This window comes from Drosophila gunungcola (genome assembly GCF_025200985.1).
Source record: "Drosophila gunungcola strain Sukarami chromosome 3L unlocalized genomic scaffold, Dgunungcola_SK_2 000005F, whole genome shotgun sequence".
Classification (NCBI taxonomy): domain Eukaryota; kingdom Metazoa; phylum Arthropoda; class Insecta; order Diptera; family Drosophilidae; genus Drosophila; species Drosophila gunungcola.
Genome location: NW_026453180.1, coordinates 4,234,412 through 4,260,654, shown reverse-complemented (window position 1 = coordinate 4,260,654; position 26,243 = coordinate 4,234,412). Strand labels below are relative to the sequence as shown.

The following is a 26,243-nucleotide window of genomic DNA, read 5'->3' as shown; positions in this document are numbered from 1 at the left end:
ATCTTGATATTGTTTAAATAAGCGTACATTTTTCTGAATTTAATCTCAATATTTTTGATGAGTTATACAAATATAAAGTTTTTCATAAAATGTATGTTACTTTATTTGGAGAAGTTTACTCAAAAGTTTAATAAGAAATGCTACAAGTTATTATTGAATATTAATTAGATAATAAAATTATAGGTACAGTTTAACAAAATTTTAAATATATATATTTTTTAAATATATATTATATATATTTTTTAAATATATATATAAAACTGTGTCCCAAAGCAGCACTTGTCGCTATATTATTTGGTTTGAGTTAATATATGTGTAAAATTACGGAAAAAATCAAATAAACGGATATACGAAAAGCAATTGCAGTAAACAATGCGATAATTTTGCAGCGATTTCTGTATTATATTATTTTTTTTAGTTGTTTGTGTGGTTTAATTTTTTTTGGTTTAGTTTTTGTAAATTACCCGTCTGCATTGACAATTGGTTGGAGGGTTTGCGGATCAATGAGGAGGCTGCCAATTGGCACATTCGAAATGTCTGTGACGGCCCAGACGAGTCCCGACGATCCCGACGAGGATGCGGATGCGGATGCGGATGAGCCATTAGCCCCGGTGGCTTCTGTTCCCAATTCCATCACAGGGGATATGCCGGCAACAATGGCGGCTCCAGATCCTGCACAACCACCGCCCATTGACACCATTGACATGGGCGGTGGGGCCACCACCCGGCCGTGATGATTATGGGTCACCATGGAAGGTGGCGGAGGTGGGTGGTTCAATTCCGGCGTCTGCCTGTCGCTGCCGTAGCCCGTGGGCGATGGAGTCACGGAATCGGAGCGCACGGACTGGGTGCGCGTCTTGTAGCTGGACGGGATTTCAGTTGGAGTTTGGTTTATATGGTGGTTGTTGGTTGGTCGGTTGGTTCATTTGTTGTTGTAATTGTTGTTGTTGTCGGGGGATTGCATACAAAAATGTTTTTTTGTTTTTGGATTTTTTTTGGGTATTTTTTTAAGGTTGTCAATTTAAAATTATTCATAATTTAAGAAATGGAGCGAGAGCGGTTTTGAGTTTGGGTACATGGAGACATGGTTTTAACAAAAGTTTATTTTTATTACCGGCTTCACTGGGCTTACGATACCCTAAATAAGTCGTTTTTACGCAAATAAAATAAAATGCAATTTTAAGATCTTAACATTTGAAATTATACTTTTTCCTGGCACCTAAAATATTCTCTAAGTACACACTTGACCATTTTCAAAAAACAGTAACATAATTTTAAGAATTTATTAAAAAAAATTTTTTCCAAGATTACTTTAAAAGTAAAAAGAGTTTTTTTTAAAAATGACAAAAAATAGGTTGTATTTTCTTTGAAAATTATGAGTTTAAGAGATGTAAGTATATAACACAATTTAAAATTGTTAACAAGAATTTGAATATTTTTCGAAAAGTCGCAAAGAAAAAGGAAGAGAAACTAAATTTAATTACGTATCTATACCTTAACCCAGTGAAACCGGTTTTAAACGATGTTAAGGAGACAAACTTTTGAAGTACTCACCCACTGCTGGAAGGAGACAGCCGCCATGGAGTGCTGCCAGTGGAGTCCTGCTTCACGAAGCCTCCACGTCCGCTTTTGATCGAATTTGTGGAGTCGCCACGCGGAAGGGAATTGTTGCCAGGCCCTCCGGAACTTGGCGGTCCGCCGTAGTTGCCAAAGTTGTGCGACTTGGGCACGGCTCCACCCGATCGCATACCATCGCGTGATTCCGTGGACTGCAAATATAATGATTTAGTAATATAATTGTAGGGCGTAGTTTTATAAATTTTATATGAGGAAATATAATCGACTTCAGGCATCTACCATATCTTCTCTAACATTTTTAGACATTAAAAGGGTTCTCCTTATTTCCCAAAAATACTAAAGTTTTAATACAACTGCGACTCTAATAAAATAATCCTAGTTAACTCATATAAGGGTATCTAGCTAAAAACTATTACGTGAAATTAAGTAGTAAACGCGATTAAAGCATTCGTAAGACATTTATATTTTGTTTATGCAAATGTCTAATTTAGCCAAGATTCAGGACACCTAAACTAATCATTAATAAAACATTCATATGAAATTAATGCTTAGCTTTTTGAAATTCTAATTTAACTGACACTTAGGTGACCTAAAGTAACTGAAACTGGTGCTGGTACTTAAAAAACTTCTAATAAGCCTATTTAAACCAAGGTCATGTCTGCACTGCTGTACAACAAATTGAGATTATTAATTGTTCACTCTGAATATAAAGCATCTTTCACTGCAGCTTTATGGATTTTGAATCAAGAATCTCCTGATTAAAAGTTACTTATTTCCCTGTCATTTAGAATACCTAAAGTAAACCTACTGCTTTATACGTTTTTTGAGTTAAGTAACTCCCAATTAGGTATACAAATTTCAATCTTCTGCCCATGTCTGCACTGCTCTCTAACAATTTGTCGTTATCAATCGTACATTCTGCATCTGGAGCATCTTTCCATTGGGCCTCTTGGGCCTGGGTGGCTGGTTCTGCTTCTGCTGCTGTTGCTGCTGCTGCTCCCAGCCGCCGTAGCAATCCTCATCGCCACCAGCAGAGTAACCGCCCTCGTGGTTCCCCCCCGTTCGACTGAAGATGCGGCTGCGCGCCCTATCGTAATCCTCCTCACGCTCCTCGAAGCTCTTGGCCTTGCGATCCATGGAAAGGGGGCACAAATACGGCGATTGACGCACCTCGTCGAAGCTGTGCGTGTCCCGCTTCAGAATTGACTTGCGTGCGTCGTCGCGCACCAGCGACTGGAAGCGGATCTAAAATACAGTATTGATTAAGCAATTAGTAAATGTTGTATATGGTCTGGATGTGTGTCTAAGCAAGTACCTCTGGAATACGCGTGTTCTTGGCTACGGCCACAATCACACACTGCTGCGTCTCCGTGTCCACGTTGTGCTCCATTCCGAAAAAGGCCGCTGTGCGATGGATCAGCATGCGATTGTACGATGAAGCTGGCGGAAATCGATACTCACAGCCGCGACTGCAGGGGAAAAAGTCCATTAGATTTGTATAAGATCAACATGTTATGTTAAATGTCTTTTAAAAAAACATAAATATAATAACTATAAATATAATCTGAAATCATCAGGGTTTTATAATCATTTATAAAGGTGTCTTAAAGTATGCACTTAAAAGTCTAACGCCATTTTCGGAATAAATCAATCGGACTTTCTGACTAAAAATATATTGTTGCATACTTTTGTACACTTTTATAAATAATCCCCTGGATTTCGCGGGAAATAAATCATTCGATTTGTTATTACATATAAAGGGGCATTCTAAAAGTATGCAGTGAAATATGTTAAATCATCTATAAAATGGAATCGATTAGACTTCCAAACTTAAAATATATTGTTGCATACTTTTAGACACATTTATAGGTAAACTTAGGGATTTCTGCTGCCCTACTTAATGTAATGGTTTCTGTGTTCTGTTCCTTTTTCAAGTCGCAAAGTAATATTCACCTATTTTCCTGGACGAACTCCATTAGATCCTTCTCGATCTTCAATAGGATATTGCGATCCTTGGGATTCTTGTTGAGCGTGTCCCGGAAGAAGACCAGCAGATCGGTGCCGCCGTAGTCCGTGTACTGTTCGCTCGAGTTCTCTGATTGATGAAAGACTAGAATCAGTGAGTGATGATGAGCCGGGGTATTTGGCCACAGACGAAAAGCCGCCACTTACCGCGCGATATGAAGCCCGAGGTATTGTTGCTCGAGTTGTTGGACATGGGTCCATTGTTGGACATGTTGTTGTTGTTGTTGTTGCCACCATTTCCACCGCCATTTCCAGCGCCGTTGCCGCCTCCTAAATCGATACTCCCAGATGAGCTGCCACCGAGATTCTTCAATCGTGGTTTGTTACCTTTGGCATTGGTGTTGGCACGATGCTTCTTGCCACCGCCGCCTCCACCTCTGGGCTCGTAATGGTACTGCTCCTCGTCGTGGTTGTTGCTGTTGCTCAGATTGCTGTTCTGGCTGGACATCTCGTGGCGTTCGTGGCGATCGTGTCGCTCCGCCGCCTTGTAGTTCATCCCCGAGTTGTAGATCACTCCCGCGGATGAGGAGCTATTGTTGTTATGTGACTGCTTGTTGTTACTGTCCAAACCATTGGCCTTCAGATCCACCACGAACTTCTTGTTGTTGTTATACTCCATGCCGCTGCCATTGCTGTTGGTGCGATTGTGCTGACCTCCGGATTTCTTTGGAGGCGATAGCTTCGGGAACTCCGCCTCATTGCTGAGTGGAACATTCTGTTGCTGCTGCAGCTTTGGCGGCACAACATTAAGTTGTTGCTGCTGCTGCTGCTGTTGCTGTTGCTGCTGCTGTTGTTGGGATTGCTGACTAGTGACAATCACGGCTGGCGTCTCCATCAATGGCGAGTTGCCCCTTCCAGTTGATTGTGCTTTGCTGTTGATATTGTTATTGTTATTGTTGTTGTTGCCGTGCTCGTGGGACTCCCCCTGGAGCTGCTGGTCGGAGGAGGCAGCCCGCGGAGTGGGCGTGCGAGGTGGCGACGTGGACTCACGCATCGCATGGCTGCGCGTGAGATGTTTGCCCTTCATGTTGCCCTGGAAAAAAAATAGTAATTAGTTTCGAATTAGTGGCAAACGAATGCCAAAATTGAGCAGGGGTTGGAGTTTGGAAGTCAAGGTAGCTATCTAAACTGATTTTACTACTGAAGTCAAGACTTTTGAACTCAATGTTTATCAAGGATAATAATTAAATACATTGAATGAGATTCGTTTTCTTCTTAAAGTGCAACTTCAAATTTTAAAGCTTCAAATTTTAAATTAGTCCTTTAATTTTGAAGAAATTTATATTTGTCAGAGTTTGGCTTTTATTTTTGGCTTGTTATTAAAAACTATCCCCAAAATATACTGCAAAATATTTTGTTTAACCATACGATTTGTAAATGACAATGGGAAACTATGTCGGAAGTCAATTAAGTATACATCGTTTCGGATTTGACCAAAAAAATGTATATACATGATCAAATATTTAATATTTAACCAACCCATTTAAAAATAAAACATGGTTTTATTTATATTTTCATTATACTTTAAATCTTTTCTTGAATTTTTCTGGATATTACTTTAAAACATTCTATTGTTTAATGATGAATACACTAAAACTCTTCATTCAAGTAAGAGTAAATGTTTTTCTTTTACTTTGTATGCCCAAATGAAATCCATAGAGTTATTTTAAAGAGGTTTCACTATACTAACAACAGGCAGGCGTTCACATTCAATCCATGATGCAATTGCTGGCTCATTGAAATGTGAAAAACAAAGGGCCCACTCACACTGGAAAAACCGTAAAGGTTACCGGTGAGTTGACTCCGCCTGGTTGCCGTGTACCAAGCTTATAATATACGAAAATACCCTTAACATATAGACATAGTATGGTATACTACACTCCAACCTACAAACGGGATTGCCTTTTGACATTTTTCGCGCTTTGAAGGACGGGACAGGACAGAAATCGGAGGATAAACGCAGTCAGGCGTTTAGTTTGTTGGCCAATCGTTCAAGTTTAGTCATCAGCACATTAATTTCGTGCCTTTGTTATTTGCTATTTGCTCGCCCCCCAATTGATTATCTGCTATACGAAAACTAACAGAAACTGACATCATTAATCAGCTGTTCAAGTCACTCAAGACGTGGCCAACAGGCTAAATTAACACTTGACGCTTCAATAAGTAGGTAAGGATTAGGAGTATTTGGTATTAACAGCTTTGCTGCAAATACAAACCACCCTTATGTTGTTAAATTCATTTAGATTTTCTAGGTAATTTAGCATACTAAGTTATTAATATTTTGTTATCTTTCTTATTTAATTAAACTAAATAACATAAATACAAACATTCAAATTGTTGTTAGAAACTGACAACTACATTCATTTTATTACAGCCTCATTAACTTTGAAAGTAAGCTAAGAATTTAATATTTATTTTAAATATATAAAATTATTTTATTTTAAAACCATATATTATAGTTTAAAGTCATTAAAAGTTTAACATCGCTGAACCTTTTTTTTTAACACTTACGATGGCCTTCAATCTTTAATAAATTAACTTAGTTACTAGTAACTTTTTGAATTTTTTGCATTTAAACTGTTAATAAGCTGCTTATGTTTTTAATACCCAGAAAGCCCCTAATTATCAAATTTGACACTTAAAAGAACGACTTAACTGGCCAGTAAATATATAGCAACTGAAAAAAGAGAAAAACGTGTCCCCCAACCCTAGCAAATTTTCCAATTCTTCGAACAGGGCTTGCAAAGTGATTTCCAGGAATCTGGTACGCCCATTTAACTTTCAATGTGGGAAAAATCAATAAATCGACCTTGGAGCCACGCAGCAGCACCAAAATCACCAGCAGCTGGGTGTTGGGCTGTTTGGAGTGCGGGTGGGTAGTCAACCACTTCTATCGCCTGGCACATAAACAATGATTGCCGATAAATCCTGCATGAGCAGTTAACCAAGGCAACCAAGGCAACCGAGCGAACGACCCAATCCAATCCAAACCAAACCACCCACTCGACAACTCACACATAAACCTTGAACTCTGTTGGCAAAAAGCGTTTAGAACTGTCTGGGATTGTGGGGCAGCAAGAGAACTGCAGCAGGAGCAATCAGAAACACGTTTACCAATTGCAACACTTTGGCCATTCTGGGGTCGATTGGGGAATTTCCAGCAAATGTGATTCGCAGAACCCTAATCCCCCCCCCAACCCCCTATGTATATATGCAACCCCCTTGGACTGCCAGTGACCTGACCCAGTTTATTAGACGTTTTTTGGGCGTGTATCCTATGCTCGAGTTCAGTTCATGGCTGCACACGGCTGCACTTATGTGTGTGCATCCTGTGAGAGGAATTCGAGAGATGAGATACGATTGCAACTATAGAGACAACTGAGAGAGCTGCAAGCATCGAGAGCAAGGACGACAAGAGAACCCACCTGACAGGAGCTGACCTATTTAGGTCACCTCTATAACATCTGCAATTTATAATAACCTATTTTACTATCAAATATGTACAGCTTCTGAATATGCTTGCTATATACCACATTCTTTACGAGGAGTGTAGAAAGTACATAGTATGCGGATATATAATATGATACATATAAAGCTTTTTATCAAAAATGTAAATTATTACAATTAACTAAATCGTTCATTACAGAACTATAAAATAAATGTAGGTACTTTACTTGGATTGGAATATAATAATTGTTAAGGCTAATAAAAAAAGCTTTCTTGATCATTATAATAATTGATTGTCTTTATAGTCTGTTTACAAAAACTATTTCAAATTAATACTTTATTGTATTTCTGTTCTAATTTCAATTCTCTTTACAAAACTAGCTTTTTTAAGGTTGACTATTTAAAAACAATATATATGAGACCTTTCTTGATCAGTTATATAATTTAGATTCTTTTATATTTTATTTATTTAAGCTACGTGATTTATGACACCCATTTTCCACCTTTTTTTAGGATAACTATTGATTGATTTTTTGGGTAATGGATAATACTTACTCGTCTATTGCCGAAGCTGTTCTGGCGTCCCAAGTTGGCAGATCCTGCCGTCTGGCACTCTTCGCCGCAGTTGTTGTTGATGCTGCTGCTGCTGCAGTTGCTCGAGATTGTTGCTACGGAAGTGGAGGATGTTGCTGAAGCTGCTGCTGCTGCGACTGTTGATCCTGCTGCTGCGGAAGTGAGTGCTCCTGATCCTGCGGCTACAGTGGATCCTGATCCACCTGATCCAGATCCTGATCCCGATCCCGATCCGCCGGTTACTCCCACTCCGGATGAGTTAGTATTTGAGGCAACGGCGGCGTTGGCACTGGCACTGGCAACAACAACAACGGCAGCCGCAGCGGCCGCTGTTGAGGCAGAAGCGGCAGAGGATAAATTGGTTGGAATATTCGTAGCTAGGGCTACTTGAGATTTTGTGGAACTCATAATCACAGTTTATGTCAAGTGTACTGAAAAACAGAACAGGAAATCGCAAAAACAAGTTAGTTTATTAATTAAATACAGTTCAAAGAAGCCTTTATTTAAATGTAGAAATTCAAAAGGTTTTCTATTATTTACGAAAACAAAACACTTTATATAAAATGGAATTGATATAGAACATACAACAGATTTAGAATATTCAAAACTTTAAACTTAAAATTTAAAGAACCAAAATTTTTAAAATATGTGTATTAGAAAACCAAAACGGAAATTGAAAGGTCTATAAACACATAAATAATTGAATTGATTTTGTGTTTTTTATCGAAACATTTACAACTCTATTTCTCTTTTCAAGAAGAATAAATTGTTTAAAAAGTTGTATAAAAACAATTGAAAATTTTATGTAATTTAATAAGCTGTATTTTTATGTTAAAATAAAGAAAATTCATAGATTTCTATTTAAATAAACAGTTTGTAAGCCCATGATGATTACCTCAATATGTGAGTTAGACTATTGCATTTTGTTTACACGGTTTTATGTAGCTCCAAAAATTTGTTAACAAATTTTCGTTTATGGTTAGTTTTGTCTTTTATTTTCTTGTTGTTGTCTGCGGCTCATAAGAATGTTTGCTTAGTTTTCTTTAATATATTTGTACGAATATTTAATGTTTTTTTTTGCTTATTGTTCTTTCAGAAAAAAAAAATCATAGTTGTCGAAAAGTTTGCGGCAGTGCAGTTGAGAGAATTTTTCTTTCTATTAAAAAAGGTTGAACCGAAAAATCTCTGACGCTGTTGTTGTTTTCACTCGATTTGCTTTGGTTTTGTGCGACTTAGATTAGTTTACTTTTAGTTAAGTTTAGTTTATTTTGTTTATAAGATGCAAGGCTTAGTATTTGTAGATAAATAGTTATTGTATTGGATTTTCGTGGCAAAAAACTTTGCGAAGGGAGGAAAAATAAAACACTATTTTTGAGTATTTTTTTTTTCTCTTTTGTTATTGTGGTAATTGAGTTTTAAAACGTTTTGGTTGTTTATTTGTTGTTTGTTTTTTTTAGAACGTTGTTTATCACATTTACACCATATCACCGAAAATCAGAAGCTGCCTTTGCTTTTGCTTGGTCTATACACTTGCTCGATTTTCCCAGTTATTTTGTTTAAAAATTAATTCATTTATGCACTAAACACTTAAGTCGCTATCTCTATAATTAATTTATATATATATATGTATTGTATATTGTATAGTTAAAAATATTTTAGTTAAAGCTTTCTTTCTTTCTGGTTGTTTTGTGATTATTTCTCTCGCTGGTTTTTCCTTGTTTCTATTTGTTTATTGAGATATTTCCTTCTGGTTGTCTATATAGTTCAGGTTCTTTGAGGATTTCTTTGATTTCCTGTTGTTTCCTGTGGCACACATTTTACTATCTGCAAAAGTTGGAGCATATTAAGTCCGTTGGCTTTTCCCCAAGAGAAAGACGCGCAGCCCAGAGAGAGAAAAGCCGAGAAGAGTCGAGAAATTGAGAAGTCGAGAGAATTTCTCCGCAAAACTGTATATCCGTATCCGTGTGTATCACACACTCGTAGACAATATGACCTTGTTTACGATTTATTTTGATATTCAAAACTGCACGAACCAACAGCTAACCGAGAAAATTTCATGATGCGAATATTGCCCTCGGCACGATTAGAAGGGTGGTTACTTATTCGCCAGCTAGCTCTCTTTATCTCCTGGCGAATATCCTTATAAGGACACCCGACTGGTTCCCCTTTTCAGCGTAATTATCTGAAGTTTTTGATTGCCACAATTTATGGCAGTAGGTAGCTAATTTCGTTCACTTTTTTGTTTGCGTATTAAAAGGGTTGTGAGTGTTGTACATATGTCCAGAAAAATGTTTTTAAAATTTGATGTTTATCTGTCCGAGTTGAATGGACTTTGCATAAATTGCAGAAGTAAGTCGGTGTTTGCAGTGGCAAGTAAAGGAATCTTGGGAAAAGGAACCCAATTTGGGTACCCATCGTTAAAAATTAAATGTTTCCAAGTTCCCAGAGAATTTTTAAAAATCTTTACCATAAACCTAAGTTCTTATAAGTTATTGTTGTGCAATTAAGTTTAAAACAGAAGTTTTAAAAACTTCACATGTTTGTAAACAAAACGTTTTAAAATGAACCAAAGAAATTAAAAGAAAAATATGTAATAAACAATGTTTTTTTATACAAATATATATGATTTCGTCGCTTAAATATACAATTTAAAAAAGTAAATTAAAAACTGGTTAATGGCTTGAGAATTTAATGATTGACCATGAAGACATTTTCAAACAACCTTTGCCTTGTTGTAAATACCAATTATGATCGATTAAAATATGCCTTTTGTTTTCCCCAGCACTTTCTTTTGCAAATACTTGTCAGAAAAGCTGCAGAAAAGCAAGAAATGCTAATACAAACAAGGCAAACGAGAGAATAGATGAATGAAGGTTTCAAAGAGGGGGCAACCCATCCCCTTTTCTGGCCAAATGCAAATGCCATGACAGTCGCAGTGAATCTTTTATTCTGGGAAATACCCGCGAAAAAGGCGAACCGAGTGGAAGCGAGAAAAGCGAGATTTGGAGAATAGCAGATGGGGAAAGCAGAGGAAAAGCTGCAAAGTGGGCAGGTGACAGGAGATGACGTAGCCGCCTTAAAAAGAAACACGCATACGACGTGTGGCACACGACCAAAACGAAGGTGACGACGACGACATCGTCTTCGTATTCCACCGCCTTTTCCTTTCCCCGTTATTACTGCCTTTTTGGGTGCAAATGAGGCAAAGTTCGCCAACGAAATTTGGAACAAGAGTCGGAAAATTGCATTCGGGAGAGGAGTGTGGAGGTGTGGAATTGTGGGTTGCATGTGGCACGGTATTACGACTTGGCCTTCCTGCTGTTTAGCTGTTTACAGCTGCTCACTCGCTCACTCACTTACTCACTCACTCACCCACTCCCCCGCCCTTTGACCCCACCACCCCTCTCTTTCCACGCCAATCGGCTTCTCCTTTTCATCGGCCATTCGCTCAAAGCGACAAACAAAAAAGCTTCCTCGTTGTTCGAGTACTAGGAAATGTGTTGCGGTTGTCTAGTCTACGGAGAACCAAAATTCAAAGCGCCTGCGTGGGAGAATCCGAGAAAGAGAGCGAAAGAGCCTTTTGAAGAGTACACTCGAAAAAATGGTAGCTACCAAAGTCTACAAAGATTACCTATAGTAAAAATATTTTATTCCAAAACATATTTTTAAAACAAAACAAAAGAAATATTTATTTCTAATCGCAGGACCCAAAAATAAAATTGTTTAGCTTGTTTACAAATATTAATCACATATGACACCAACATTTCTTGTAAATATTATGTTCCAAAATTGGTTTTAAGAATATACAACAAATATTTTTTGTACGGAAGTACAAATGGTTTTAGAAACCACAATTATTCCAAGTGCACCCATTAGAGAGAGCGTGGCGTGCCTGCACTTTAGAAGCTCTCGAGCAGGAAGTTTGCTGCGATGCACTCGCAAAGGCGGCGAAAAAAAGGAAATGGGAAATGGAAAATGAGGCAGCGAAAAAACCCCAAAAGCGCAAAGAAGAAGAGGACAAAATGGGGCGTGCATTTCCACCTAGAGCCCAACGTTTGTATTTTTGTTGACAAGTCGATGATACATGGCAAACATGCATTTTTCAGCCTCTCTCACACGGAAAACTCTTACTAATTTGTACGCCAAAACGTCACCGAATTCAAAAAAGAATGAATATTAAAAGTACGAAATGAAAAACGAACCCGAGGAAAAGACCCGAAGTGTATTTGTATGTGTATGTGTGTGTGGGGGAAAACGTGTACGACTGTGTATGTATAATACACCAAAAAGGCCACACAAAAAAAAAAAATTTTCTTTAAACCAAATGAAAATTCCTCGCAACTCGAAAACATTTCTTTTTCGCTCACACATTTCTTTGCACTTTTTCTGCACATATATATTTTTAACACTTTCGGCCCGGCAAAAAGGGGCTTCCTTTTCAGCTTTACATATATCCATTTACCACTCGCGATGTCTATAGTTTCACTAAACCGATTTTTTTTTTATCTACGCGCGTGCCATTTGTATTTTTTTTTTGTATTTTCCTTTAGCGATTTCTTGCATGTTGTATTGAGAATCGAAGAAGAACCCCTACCATAAAATAATCCATTCTCTCGCTCGATTTTTCCCTTCCTCTCGCTCTCTCTCTCTCTCTCTTTTTGTTATTTTTGTATTTTTTCTTGAAAAACTAATTTTTCTCGGGCACCAAAATTTTGCTTGCCTCCGCTCGTTTGCTTCATTGTGAAAAATGTATTTTTAAGCTGCTGCTGCTGCTCCTTCGCTTTTTCTATATAGATGTTGCTGCTGCTGCTGTGAATGTTGCTGCTAGTGTTGCTGCTGTAGATGTTGCTGCTGCTGCTGCTGCTTTTTGTACGGATGACAATGACAACTTTGGCAACGGCTGCGACAAAAGCGACGACCGCTGGCGGACATTATGGGAACACGGCCGAATGGATACTGGGCCAATTCGCTGGCGAAAAGACTCTTTTTCTCTAAAATTTTCTCTCTATAGAATCTCTCGTCTAAAAAATCTCCTTCGTGCTTTTCCCCAGAAGGGTGGCAAAAACATAAAACAAAAAAAAACAGCGAGAAAAGAGAGCCCTGCGAGTGCGTAAAAGCTTCGTGGAAAACAGGTTAAAGCGTATGGGTCTCTCGCCCCCTCTCTTTTACTCTCTCTAGCCCCCTCGCTCTCACACTCTGACAGCCCCCTCTCTTTATATAGCTTCCCTACTATATAGTTCGCCCGGTGTCCCATGGCCCAGAGGTAAAATGCTTATTGGGGTGGCATTTGCCAGAGTCTCTCCACTCGCAATTCACTCAAAGAAATTTTGGTTTTAATGGGAATAATAGATTGCCCACATAACGTTTATTAAAATTCGTTGTTTAAAAATAGATATTTAACCCTTAAACAATTGTAAAAACTCTAATTTGTCCGATAAGTCTGTCATATTTTTTTTGTAAATTTTAAAAGATTTTTACTTAAAAAGCTTATTTATGATTTCAAGATTTCTTTCCTTTATAATAAATTATCAAGGTTCAATTGTTGACTAGAAAACCCATAAACAAAAAAACTTGGGACCTTAACAGCCGCAGTTTGGCTGTTGAAGCCTTGACAATATAATTTAAATTTATTTATATTTAAGTTGCTCTCATTAAATTAAAGATAATTACATTTTTATAATCTATTCTCATGAACTTTGTTACTCATAACTTTCAAATGAAATCTTGAACTTTTTATGATAATGAATTGTGGCACATATTTTTCTGAGTGTTCTCATCTACTCCTTCTTGTTGCTGCTGCTCCTGGTAGCTATTGTTGTTGTTTTTATTGTCCTTCCCAACAGTGCGTTTGTATACGTGTGTGATGCGTACCGAGTGCAGTTGTTGTAGTCCTTCTGGTTACTGGGCATCCCAACCTTTATGCTTTTTTCTGTGTGTTTTCCTATATATCCCTATATCACTGAGCTTGGTTCTGTGGCTTCACTTCCTAGCAGGCCACAAAAGGACCTTGGACATGTGAACATGAGTGCGTGAGAGGGAAAGGGAAGGGGAGAGAGAAAGAGTCCTGGAGAAAGAGAGAGCGAACAAAACAGGAATGTTTATGGCACAAAAACAACAAAACTTCACAAAAGTCGATGATGTTTTTTATGCTCTACCTGGAAATCGAATTCAGTTTTAATTGAATGTAAATGCCAAAAGAGATTTTCCATCAAAGCAATCTAAATCCGGCATTCGAACACAATTTTAATCAAATTGTTTATGCAAACGCCAGCAGATAGACGAATGGAAATAGTTTTAATAGAGCGATAACATATCAGAAAGAGGCCCTTTGGACTAAGGAATATCCTTTTGAGCTTACACAATAGTAACCAAATAGTTTTGAAAAAGAAATTTCTACAAATTGTATATATCTAGGAAGAGTATTGTTTCCAAGTCCATCATTATTTTTATTTAGATATCCATATATAGTAGATTTGTAGCCAAGTATAAACACTTATCCACCACTTAAAACTTATTCGCATAAATCAACATATACCCTATATCCGAACATAAAACTTTTCCAATTCAATTACCCTCGCAAATCACTGGCAAATTGACCAAAAAAGTGTCCATCAATTGAAGCTTCCTCCGTTTCCATTTTATTGCCTTTATCCTTCTCTTTTTCGCTTGCATATCTGTCAATTTAGAGACTGAAATTGCATTTGATTCCTGACGGGATACGCCAGTTATTTTATTAGCCTCCGACTCAACTCTCTTCTTTCCCCGATGATGAATGCATTCAGCATTTGAATGGGCAATAAAAAAGCTTTTAAAATCTCGTTGCTTAAGGGGCAACAAAGAATGTATTGGAGGGAGAAATGTTGGGATAAGGAGGCGAACAGGACAGTTTTTGCATTGTTCATATTAATAATGATAAACCAGGAGTAATCTTCATTTATCTTCCGTCAAAGTAGGTTTAAATATTGACGGGAGGTTGTATCCATTTAAGACGTAAATGAGTAAACAAGTCATTTTTTAATATTTATAGCACACTACTATATAAAGTTATAAAGAAAATAATCATTGAACACATTATGAAATCACTTAATTTAATTTCAAAATCATTTTTTTTTTAAATTTTAAGGAGTTATAAATCGATTAACCATTTTAGATATTTAAAAGTTGTAAGAGGGAAATAAAATAAAATCATTTATTTCAATTTCAAACATTTACAATGTTTTAATAATGATTTAAATGATTTATGCTCAAGTAGTTTTACAACACATTTTGACATTTATTAATAGCAAGGTAGTTTTCTAAGGCCATTTAGATTAAATGTGCTTTTGTAAGAACATAAAAAAAGCTAATGTGCATTTAATTCAAAATATGTTGAGATATTATATAAAATTACTTTCATGATACAATATTAGATACAATTTTGTTCAAACTTTTGTATAGTAAACTATTTACACAATTAAGTTTTGTCGTTTTCAATTAGTGATTTTAATTAATTCAAACTTAAGAAATAAATGCCATTTCAAACTATTTGAATTATATAAATCATACTAACACTTAAATACAGGACAACTAAATAAACTATATAGTTTTTGTAATTAATTAAAACCCTTTCTTGTGCATTGTGGCGTGCATCCCGCAACTTTTTGGATGAAAGTCAGGTGAAGCGTGTCCTAGATTCCACTACAACCACAAAGGCAACTAACCCATACAAACACAAACACTCATAGGGATTCCAACCCCGAAGTATGCAACATAATTTTAGTGCAAACAACGCAATAAGCTCGACTTTTTCTCTGGCGTGGGACCTTGAATTCAATTTAAGTTTTTATCTCGTTCTGGCTGCATATGCGCCCTATGCACCCTCTTCCTCTGGCAAATAATTTCCATCGATTAGCCAATTGAGTCCTGGGAATACCCCATCACTCTCTCTCTCTCTCTGTTTAATACTCTCAAAGTAATTTTTTGTCGCCTATTTTTTTTAGCATCTGGGGATGTCAAATACGTTTCCCCAAATGCGTCGTAATAAGTAATTTATGCAAAATGCTGAGAATGACGGAAATGAAATTTAAATAGAACGGGGAACGAGTGGCAACGGAACAGAGCGAACGAGAGGGAGGGAGAAAAAAAGACGAGACTGTTGCTTCTGTCTCTCTTGCTCCCCCTTCGCATAATGTAATTGCATATTCGTGAATGTCGCGCCTTTCGCCTGCAATTACGAAATCTTATTTGGGTCAAACACGGAGAGATAGCTTTCTAGAGAAAGAGAGGGGGCTACAAGGAACGAAAGAGAGGGCTAGATGGTAAGAAAAAGAGAGGTTTATACCGCTCAGAAAGAGAGAGGGTCCGCGAGCTTAAGCTCGTTGCACTTGTGAGCTTAAAAGCGCATCCCATTTCGAGGCCAAGTGCCGAGTGCGAGGATACGAGAATACGAGACTGCGAGGATTCGAGGAATCGAGGATACTACCAGCATCCGTCTGTCACTTCCGCAGCCAGCTGCAGTACCCAAAAGGGCTGGGTGCCTTTTTTTGGGGGGAGCAGAGGTCACCGGGACAGGGGGCGGTGTCCAGTGGGTGTGGTCTGCGTTGGCCCAGTTTAGATGGCCCACAGGCCAGAGATATGCAGATGCAACTGCACCGATTTCCTGCTGGAAATTCAATCTAAATGAGAAGATCCCTGTTAACTTAAGTGCACAGTGTTTTTAGCAACTTATTAATTCTTGTTTCAATGAAGTCACATGTTGTATAATGTAGATTTTTATTGGATTATGAATACCAGACCATTATGAAAACCAATTGCTTATTTATAATTCACAATTGAAAAACGTACATTATTTCTTATTGAATGAGTATTTACCTAAAAAGGTCAAAGTAAACTCAATCTAAGCATTTTAAAAGCAACCCAGAGAATTGAATAATAGCACCCAGATTACTCTTTAGTTACTCAGAGATTTTCGCACTAAAGTATGTCAGGGCAGAGCAGAGAAGATTGCCATTAAAGCCTTTTGTGACGATCCTGCTGGGGATATTAAGCAAGCAAATCTAATCTAATTAGCCGGTAAATGTCAAAGCAGAGTCAACTCTTGCCCGGTTGGGTATCCATCCGTCCACTTTGGACCCCCTTAACCCTCTGTCACTGTAGTCACCTGTTTAACACCTCGAAAACTGACTGCTGTACACCCCCGCCGATTCGTTTTATGGCGCAATTAAAATGCTAAATGCTTTACGACACCGCCCATGGGGGTCCTTTAATTAATTTGCCTGCGACAATGACTGTCTCGTGTCCTGACGACCATGAAAGGTGTTAACAACGAAACGCCTGGCCAAGAAAGGAGGTGAAAGCAGGCTGACAAGGACACCACCTCGCCATCGCCTCCTTTCACTTGACCCAGACGGAACGCAAGACAGACGGATGGTATGATGGCGGCCAAAGAAGTCTTCATTTAGACGCCTCCTCCTCCACTTCTCTAGCCTGATTATGCGACACTGATAAATAAAAAAAGAAAAAATGAAATAATAAAAACAGATCTTGGCTACTGATTTTAAAATGTTTTATTTTATATTTAAACTAAAAACCAAGTCATAATAATAAACATTTAAGTTTTATGTAGTTTACACTGAAGTTCAGTTTGTAGATTTAAAAAACAATTCTGAAATATTGAAATGAATAAATAAAAAAATATTAAATATTTCCCTATTTAAAATAACTAAAACCAGCTAGAAATGAAAATCAAATCAAAAAATATTTAAATTACTTTTAAAATTCTTTGATTTACTAAGTTTTTGTTTCCAGTGTATTTAGTAAGATTTTATGGGTTATTTATCATACTAACAAAAAGTGTTTTTCACCGGGTGCACATATACACAAATAATAACATACTTAAATAAAAATAGTAATTGTTTTTATAATAGCTATACAAAAAAAATGTAATTTCTCTTATCTTACAAATAAGTTACGGTAAAATTCAAAAGAATTCTTTCTATAACTACACAAATGTAACATAATTTTAAATGAATTAGGAATGAATTAGTGCACATTTTTCTTTAAATAAATTCATTTTACTCCTTCTGTTATTAAGCAAACAATCCAAAACATTTAAAATTTCAAAATCATCTGAAACTTTGCCAGCATTTCTCTCCTCTTTTTAGCTGACACACGGCCAAAACTTTTAAGGCCACGTTAAGCAACCTTCTGAGTTCTGCGACACATAGCGCAATAAGCCGAGCTAAGCAGAAAATGCAAGCCAAAAGGCTTCAGACTAGCACATGTCCTCCAGCATTCTTTTCGATCAGTAAAGTATTAAAAGGAATAGCGGGAAGGCTAGACTTCAAGTCTCTTTAATCATTCATTTGGCGTATGAAACATGCCCGTTGCATAGAGAAAAGGGCACTTGGGGGCCAACATTTGGGGCCACTTGATTGTTGTCTTCAGGTTTTCCCCGGCTTCACTGCCACCTGCGGGAATTATGAAATATGCAAAAAGCATATGCACGGGTCTAGGGGCACCACCCATCCAACCCATCATCCAAACACCACCCATCCACCTCCTAGGATCCGCTTTGCGGGACTAGAATTCGCTTGGCATCGCAAATTTGTCTGCAAAGTCTAAAGAGGAAGGCGGGAGGGAAAATGTGGGTTGAAAAGATGGGGCTGTGTTGGGCTTAAATTAAAATCAAAAACAAAACTGGCGTAACCGATGTGATGTGATGTGTCTGCTCTTATCACAGGCGATTATTCATAAGGTGCAGCAAAAGGAAATACAGACGAGCTTCGTTAGCAATAACTAACTTTAAAAATAGTAGTACATTATTTTAAAGTTTTTTACTTTATTTTACTTAATAACTTTAATTACTTTTAAAAATTTGTTATACCAAAGCCAGCCATACTCCTAAATTATTACACTTTTAAAAAACTAAATTGTTATTGTCTAAAATAGCTGTTTAAAAAACTACTATTTTAATAAAAATATGGTATAAATCCATAACTTCAAATTTCTTTTACAAAACAAAAAGAAATAAAGAATAAACTTTACATATGCGTAAATTTCTGTATTTTCTTTGTCAAAAGAATAAAAATCAAAAGAACTATTTGTATAACTTGAGTTCAGTAAATATTGATTGTGTCGTCACTTTATACATACTTGTAGGTATATTTACTAGGAAATATTAAAAATTATGTATTTAAATTATATTAAAAACTAAATCATATACAACATGTAATATTATTTATAAAAAGAATTTAAAATTTATAAAAAATTTTGACAATGTCAAGTTAAACAAATTGGTATAAGAGAAGTTCCTTATTATGGAAACTTTAAACAAGCTTTCATATTAGGGAATAAAAACAAATTGCCTAGCTTGTAAAAATATTTTTTTTTTTTTTAACAGTGAAAATTGAAACTCTTTTATCTAAATTATCATTTAATTTATTCCCAAATATTTTATATTCAACTGGCGGGAGTTGGCCTATCTAAGAAGCGAAATGTCAAATCAAAAGATTTGCGGCTGCCAGAATGTGTTAGAAAATTTAAATAAAATAGCATCCGATAGCAAGTGGCATGAGCAAAGGCAATAAATTAATTTACACAAATTCCCAAGATTCTCGAATGAAAAATGCTTCGGTTTCGCGGGTTTATATGCAGTAAGATTTTCCTTCAATCTTTGCTTTTGTTTTTTTTTCCTTGTGTAATGACTGCGAATCGGACGGGCGAAGCGAATCGGAGCGCAACAACAATCGACTAACTAAGTAGCAGCAACAACTGCACGAACAACAACTACAACATTGTGTTTCGACGACGACATTTCGTTTATAGCATCAGCCAAGATATATCTTCATCATCCAAAGGCATCGTCACCCAACAAAAACATCATCATCGAAAGCCTCATCGAATGCAAATAAACAAATAAAATAATAAACAGAGAAACACACAAAACAGCGACATTTAAGTATCAAATCGATGCAAATAAATATACAGTTAACACTTGCATTGAAGAACTATTAAATGCACTCATGACATGTGTGGTCCATAAATCAATCATAATGAATTTAAATATTAAGCTTATGGAAAAATGCAACGAAAGTTTGGGAAAACGAACTCCTTTTTATACAAACAACTGCTATAACTTTAAATTGAATATCCAAATAAAATCACAAACAGAGAAAAACATAAAACAGCTTCACAAATATGTTGTTTCTAAAGATGTAAAGTTAAAGATAAAGTTAACTATCTATTTTAATTATATTTAAAACTTTAAAGTTTAGAAGTCATTTATTTAGAATTTATTTCTGTTTATTCTTAAACCAGCACTGCCTGCTGAATTTATAAAAATTACAACAACAAAAATGCTTAAGTAAAGTACAAAGTAAAGTAGTCATTCTTTTTGCCCGGGTCCGTGGTTTTCGGGAGAGGGAACAAACAAATCTTACAATGTAAGAGAATTGGAGACAAATGAGAGATATACCCAGAGAAAAAGGGGCTGGGGGCGGGAAAGGGGGTGATATAGCCAGCCTGGTCGGATGATTCGCAAAATAGATTTTCAATAAAACCCACTCGAAAACGCCGACAATGGCGGACGCAGGCCAAAGAGCCATTCCGAATCTATTTTAAACACAAACAAAAGCATTCTCTTTAAATCGAGCAAAGGCAAAGAGGAAGAAACTTACAGAAACTGTAGGCTAGAATGCGATATATGTCACCAGAAGTTTTGGACTCTAATCGAACTGGAAGTAGTTAAATGTATAGAAAATTCGGTAGTCGTTAAAGATTGCTGGTCTTTTATCCAGATGTACCTGTGGTTGCTGAAGATTAGGAGACTATTTAAAATACCAATTTTTAAATTCCCTACAATCCCTTAGCCCATCTACATTTTTTTTTAATATCTATTTTGGTATTGCACTAAAATATAACATTCCATTCTCTAAAATATTCTGTCCAATCCTTAGCAAGTGGTTCAAGTTTAGGTGTACCATTACTAGAGAATCAAAAAATAAAATTTTTGTATGCGTTTTTTATCTTGTTTTGAAATAGTAATACGCAATCCTTTGCTATAAGTCCGGTATTATAAAAGTTAAGTTTTTTAAGTTATTACTACTCGAGGAGACAGTTTCATGTTTTTCAGATATAGAAACTCGATAATATTGTTATAAACCGGGCTTCGCTTAGTTTTAAACAAACAAAATATGAAATTCTGAGCCATAAATTTGATTGTTCCCAGTTTTATATAGACCAAGTCCATAAAATCCTGGTATTAGTTATGGTATAGCATTTTTAATGCCCGGGAAACACCCCTAGTTAACATAGGACTACAAAATCTTACAGTATTTTTTGTGTTGTGATGAGAAAACCTCTGCCAGCAGTCCTCTGCCTCAAAGTATTTTTAATACCAGGGCCATGTAATCCCAGTATTAACTATCCTAGTATTAACTATACCTTTTTTGAAACCCGGGAAATATCCGGTATAGTGAAACAAAATTCCAGGCTCGGATTTCCTTCACTTTTATAAAGAACACAAAGTTCACGAAATCCTGGTATTAGCGATGCTCAAGACCACCAAAGAGTGTATTCCGCGTAACAAAGTTCGCCAAGAATCCCAACCAAACAGCTCCAATTAGACACACACAGCTCGGAATCAGATAACGGGGCCTTCCCGGCAGCACCACTATATAGATATACAGTATATAATTTATAGAGTGGGTGATCCACACACATATGCATGTGCATGTCCATGTGTTTGTGTGTATATACTGCAATCCAAAATGCAACCGCAGCCGGCGCTCCAGAATCCGAAAATATTGCAATTGCGAGTTGCAGCGAAATCAATTGTTTAGATTAACCTTTGATTTTTCCCCGGCGATTACCGAAAATTCATAATTTGTCCGAGTTTCCTGGAAATTTTCCTTATAAAACTCACCATTTTCAGTTCTGCTGGCCATTTCAAGTCGTCGTTGTTGTTTTTGCTTTTCTTTGCTTCGCTCTCCTTTTGTCTTTTGCTTTTCTCCGCTTTTCCGGGTTTCCCGAGGGGACGAGGCAATCTGCGGGGGCGGCACTGCAGTTTTTTTGATGTTTTTCGCGGTGTTTCAGTTTGTTTAGGTTGTTTAGGCCTTTTTGGCACGCATTTTCTCGCGGCCCTATAACATATATAACATAAAGGTGGGGAAAATCGATACAACATCGTTGTCATCGATGTTTTCTAAAGGCCGGGGATATCGGTATTAGGCAGTTCATCGCCGATATTAATTTCTAACGAAGTTCCATTTCTAAGAAATATTAAACTTCACATTAAAAATAACAAAATTAACTGCCGAGATATATAGAAACACAATTGAAGTTTAATTCAAACAAAAAAGGTATACAAGCAAATACAACCGAACTCTTGAAATTAATTAAATGATAGCCTTAAGCTTTATTTTTCATTTTGAATCTCTCGGCGGTAATGATATTTGAAAAAAACAATTTTATTTTAAACATCGATGACATTCGCCAAAATGTTCGATACTAACAACCATCGATGCTTATTAGACATGGAACAAGCATTGATTTTGTTTGATACTATCGGTGTTACCAGAAAGCGCACGCAAATATCGAAAGTTTCAATCATAATAAAAAAAGGGTCAAACTTTTAAAATTTATGAGGATTATTGAAGATTTTTCGTGAATAACATTAAAATTATTAAATTATCTCCTTTTTTAGTTTAAACATTGAACATTATTTGGCACCAAGGGAATTCCCTAAAGTTAAACAAGGAAATCCCCAATATGAATTAAAAAGTAAAATTCAAACTCTTTCTATAACTGAAAAAAATCTTAAAAAACGGAAAACAAAATCAAACAGAAAAAGCCATGAGTAATTGAAAACCTCGTCACTTCCCGCATTTCTCTCCACTTTTTATGCATATTTATTACACATTAAATTACAATTCGCAATGATATTTCGAGCAAGTATTTTTAAACAAGGCAAAAATTTGTTCGCAAAACTAGTTTTAAGAGCCGAGTGCAGTAACATATTTTAAATTTTTCGTTAAGGTGCGAGTTATTTTAGTTAAACTTGGTGGTACGGCAGTAGTTAACTTAATTCTTGGAATACATGTCACATCTCAACAACGCCTATCGTTTCACAATAATTTATTTGGGTTTCTCTCGAATTCCATTTCGATTTCGACACTTTTAGCTTAACTTTAGGTTTCATCATCATGAGTTTGCGTATACGCTTTGATCGGCGTACGGATTCCGTTTTGGTAATGGCCTTTATTTATTTACACTAACTCCAGACGCTTCATCTCCTTGAAGAGCTCGTGGCCCATTTTGGCAGGACTCCTGGTCACAATAACGCCGGCCTTCTCCAAAGCGGCGATCTTGTCGTTGGCACCTCCCTTTCCTCCGGAGATGATGGCTCCGGCGTGGCCCATGCGACGACCGGGTGGCGCCGACACTCCGGCAATGAACGAGACCACAGGTTTGGCCTTGATGCCCTGTAAATAGTATAAATACAAAATATTTAAATAATAGTCGGCATAAAACAAGCCAAAAAACTATACAAATTTAAGTTTTCAACGGCTTTTTGTTTTGATTTCTTAGAATTTAAAAAATATAAGATAAACATGAAATATTCCAAAACAGTTTGCCAAGAAAACATAAACTTACCGACTTTTGTTTTGGATTTCTTATCTAATTATTTGTAATTTAAGTATCATTTACAATGTTTAAATAAATATTTAAAAACATATATGCATGTTAAAATATATATATATATATATATATATAACGTCCACAATTTAAATTATATCAAAGCAATATCAAAGCAATTTAAATGAACAATAAATATGGCGCGAAGATTTACAAAAATGTTTTGGTCAAACAATAGACCATGTAAATTAATGTTTTCAAGGTCTTTTGGTTTTAGATGTTTTACAATTTAAAGGGGTATCACAATAAAAACTATTTTTAAAATTAAATAAAGTACAAATTAACCTTACAATTTTACAAACAAACAAATAACAAATATTTTAAGTGAAGAACAAAGTCTTAGTAATGTATGACCCCTTTAGTAAGCTAGTTTTTCCTACCGAATTGTATTCCGTCAGGTAGTCGGCCGCGTTCTCCTCAGCCACGCCTCCGATCTCGCCGATCAGGATGATGCCCTTGGTCTCGGGATCCTTGAGGAAGACCTCCAGGCAGTCGATGAAGTCGGTGCCGTTGAACGGATCGCCTCCGATGCCCACGCAAAGGGTCTGGCCCAAGCCAACCTCCGTGGTCTGGTGAACGGCCTCGTAGGTCAGAGTTCCCGAGCGGGAGACCACGCCGATCTTGCCGCGCTTGTGAATGTGACCCGGCATGATGCCGATCTTGCACTGCAAGGATAAAATTGTAAAATAAGTTGAGAAGTTTAGGTGCACAAATAAATCATAAATATGATAAATCTTTTATTTATCCCGATAGCAGGTATTACGTTATTTAGAATGCTTATTCATTCATAATACTGATAATTTAAATATTATATAAATTGAAAGGTTCGATGGGAAATATATACACAGATAAGAATTCTTTACTATCATCTGCTGTTTATTATCACTTTGTGCGACGTGCATCACGAGATAAGAAATATAAGACCAAATTGGACTTTGTACCAACGCTAGGCTTATCGTTCAGGCCGCTCTGAAGATGTACGAACCTGTTCGGGAGCGATGATTCCCGGGCAGTTGGGCCCCACCAATCGCGACTTGCTCTGGCTGATGAGGGCGTGCTTCACCTTCACCATGTCGTGCTGCGGCACGCCCTCCGTAATGCACACGATCAGTGGGATCTCCGCCTCCAGGGCCTCGATGATCGCAGCCGCGGCGCCCGGCGGTGGCACATAGATGACGGTGGCATGTGGATCGGTGGCCTTCTTGGCCTCCGCCACCGAGGCGAAAACGGGCAGACCCAGATGCTCGGTGCCGCCCTTCTTGGGGGAAATGCCGCCGACCAACTTGGTGCCGTACTCCAGAGCCTGTTGGCTGTGGAACGTGCCCTGTTTGCCGGTGAATCCCTGGCAGATGACCCGCGAGTCGCCGTTCAGCTTCAGGTTGCCGCGCGTCTTGTTGTACTGCGAATTGCAGCGCACGCCGGCAACGAAGCCATCTGTAAAAAGCGAAAATCACTTTGTTATTAGTGTCTATATGATTTGTCAAATAATAATTAAAGCGATTTCATTTTGTATAACATAATAATAATATGGAGAAATGCGTACGCCTAATAGGTTTATTAACATCAATAAAATCTGAGCTTATGTTCACAAAACATTTTATTTTCTAATTATTTTCAAAAAAAAAAAACAACGAAAAACGATTTTTTTCACTCATCACTAAATTTATCTAAAATATGAATAATTGTTTACCACTTGATCTTGCAAATCACTTGGTTAAGAATGTATCTTATTTAACGTATAAGTGTCATTTATCTTTCTTATTCGATGCATAACTGTGTATTTTTAACATTAAATGCAAAATGTTCCGGTAATTATCTGCCTTGTCGTAAATCTAAAATATTCAATCTACGTGTGAGTGTCGTACTGTAAACACCATCATGAGTGCCTTTGTTTCTATTCAAAGTAAGTTACTAAGAATATAATTAGAAATACACTAATACTGTGCCATCCTGTTCGATAGCTATAAGAAAAAAAGGCAAGGAAAGTGAATTTGAAAGAGCTTTTCCACTAATTAGTGATCCTCACTGTGCATTTGCTTCAATCTGCAATTTCAATGCCACCAATAGTAGTGTCGGTGAAAAACAGGATTGTAGGCATAAGGGGTACTTACTAAAATGGTTTATATAAGTTTCTTGTTATGTGGATATGAGAGCTATTAAATGGAAATTTAATAATTCTAAAATATTGTTAAGCCTCAAAGCGGATCTTTACTGTACTCTTGGCTACAAAATACAGTTGCTTTTTCCAAAGGTCACATAAGATTCTTGTTATTTGGATATAACAAGAGCTTTTAAAATGCAATTAAAACGAAATACAAATTCCAAGACTTGGTAATAAATCTGAAACATTGTAGTGATCCTTGAAGCGATGTCCCTCTGTACTTACAGCCGAAATAAACGGTTGTTTTTTTTTCGGCAGGTCACATGCAAACGAACCTTGAACACACCCCCTCCGCACCCCTAAAAGGTATCTCTTCCTCTTTTCCGAAGCCACGTATCTGGGGGATTGCAAATTACCCTGATTGTTAATCCCAATTGAGGCTGACTAATCAGCAGATCTTTCGGAACGACAGGTGCCCTCTATTTGTTTGTCTTTTCGTTCTTTTTTTGTACCATAAATCCATCGAAGTTATATAATTTATTATGGCTATATCGCGCGAGTTATCCAACCGACTTGGGGAGTACGCACCTCGCACTTTCAGCAGCGCCCTCATTGAAGCAGCCATGTTATCTCCGTGAGGTGGTTGTGCGATGAAAACAGCTTTACTTAATTAAAACGCGTTTAATTAATGCGAAATATGCCGAACAGAAGGTTACGCCGTGCGATCTGGCAACGCTGAGCCGCCTACAAGATAGGGATGGGAGTACGGAGGGGCTGCCACCTGACTGGAATCGCACTGCAATCTTAACAGAAACTATCGAATACTGTTAAGTCTTCAAACAAA

General features: G+C 37.0%; 3 protein-coding genes across 12 annotated transcripts in view; all 3 read right to left on the bottom strand.

The window, feature by feature from the left end:
* Window positions 1-26,243, bottom strand: part of LOC128258936 (protein encore) — a 165,035-nt gene that overhangs the window by 8,476 nt on the left and 130,316 nt on the right. Inside the window, exons 1-9 of one of the 10 annotated variants that reach the window (XM_052990951.1) lie at window positions 21,527-21,769; window positions 7,606-8,054; window positions 3,931-4,636; window positions 3,751-3,873; window positions 3,532-3,688; window positions 2,894-3,047; window positions 2,494-2,823; window positions 1,555-1,769; window positions 465-863 (exon numbers count right to left, since the gene is read on the bottom strand). In XM_052990951.1, coding sequence (XP_052846911.1) covers window positions 465-863; window positions 1,555-1,769; window positions 2,494-2,823; window positions 2,894-3,047; window positions 3,532-3,688; window positions 3,751-3,873; window positions 3,931-4,636; window positions 7,606-8,031 — 2,510 coding nt within the window. In that variant the 5' untranslated portion in view covers window positions 8,032-8,054; window positions 21,527-21,769. Of the gene's footprint in view, window positions 1-464; window positions 864-1,554; window positions 1,770-2,493; window positions 2,824-2,893; window positions 3,048-3,531; window positions 3,689-3,750; window positions 4,637-7,605; window positions 8,055-8,518; window positions 9,448-12,328; window positions 12,561-21,526; window positions 21,770-26,243 lie in introns of those variants that run through there. The other 9 variants (XM_052990952.1, XM_052990949.1, XM_052990948.1 and 6 more) reach the window with 9 other exon arrangements.
* Window positions 12,379-12,555, bottom strand: LOC128259312 (serum response factor homolog). Its single transcript, XM_052991618.1, is given in 1 exon segment — window positions 12,379-12,555. A coding segment is annotated over 1 exon segment (177 nt).
* Window positions 22,721-26,129, bottom strand: LOC128258948 (succinate--CoA ligase [ADP/GDP-forming] subunit alpha, mitochondrial). The gene is made up of 4 exons (XM_052990996.1): window positions 25,988-26,129; window positions 24,284-24,732; window positions 23,679-23,963; window positions 22,721-23,084 (listed from the first exon to the last, which is right to left on the bottom strand). Exons 1-4 carry the CDS (start codon window positions 26,022-26,024, stop codon window positions 22,869-22,871), a joined length of 987 nt encoding a protein of 328 aa, XP_052846956.1. The 5' UTR covers window positions 26,025-26,129; the 3' UTR covers window positions 22,721-22,868.

What these genes read in the sequence shown, in the direction of transcription:
- LOC128258948 (XM_052990996.1), bottom strand. Translation starts at nt 26,024, where the DNA reads ATGGCTGCTTCAATGAGGGCGCTGCTGAAAGTGCGAG. An exon ending in GAATCATCGCTCCCGAACAG is followed by an intron (nt 23,964 to 24,283) that starts GTTCGTACATCT and finishes TTATCCTTGCAG; the next exon opens with TGCAAGATCGGCATCATGCC. An exon ending in ACCTGACGGAATACAATTCG is followed by an intron (nt 23,085 to 23,678) that starts GTAGGAAAAACT and finishes TACTATTTACAG; the next exon opens with GGCATCAAGGCCAAACCTGT.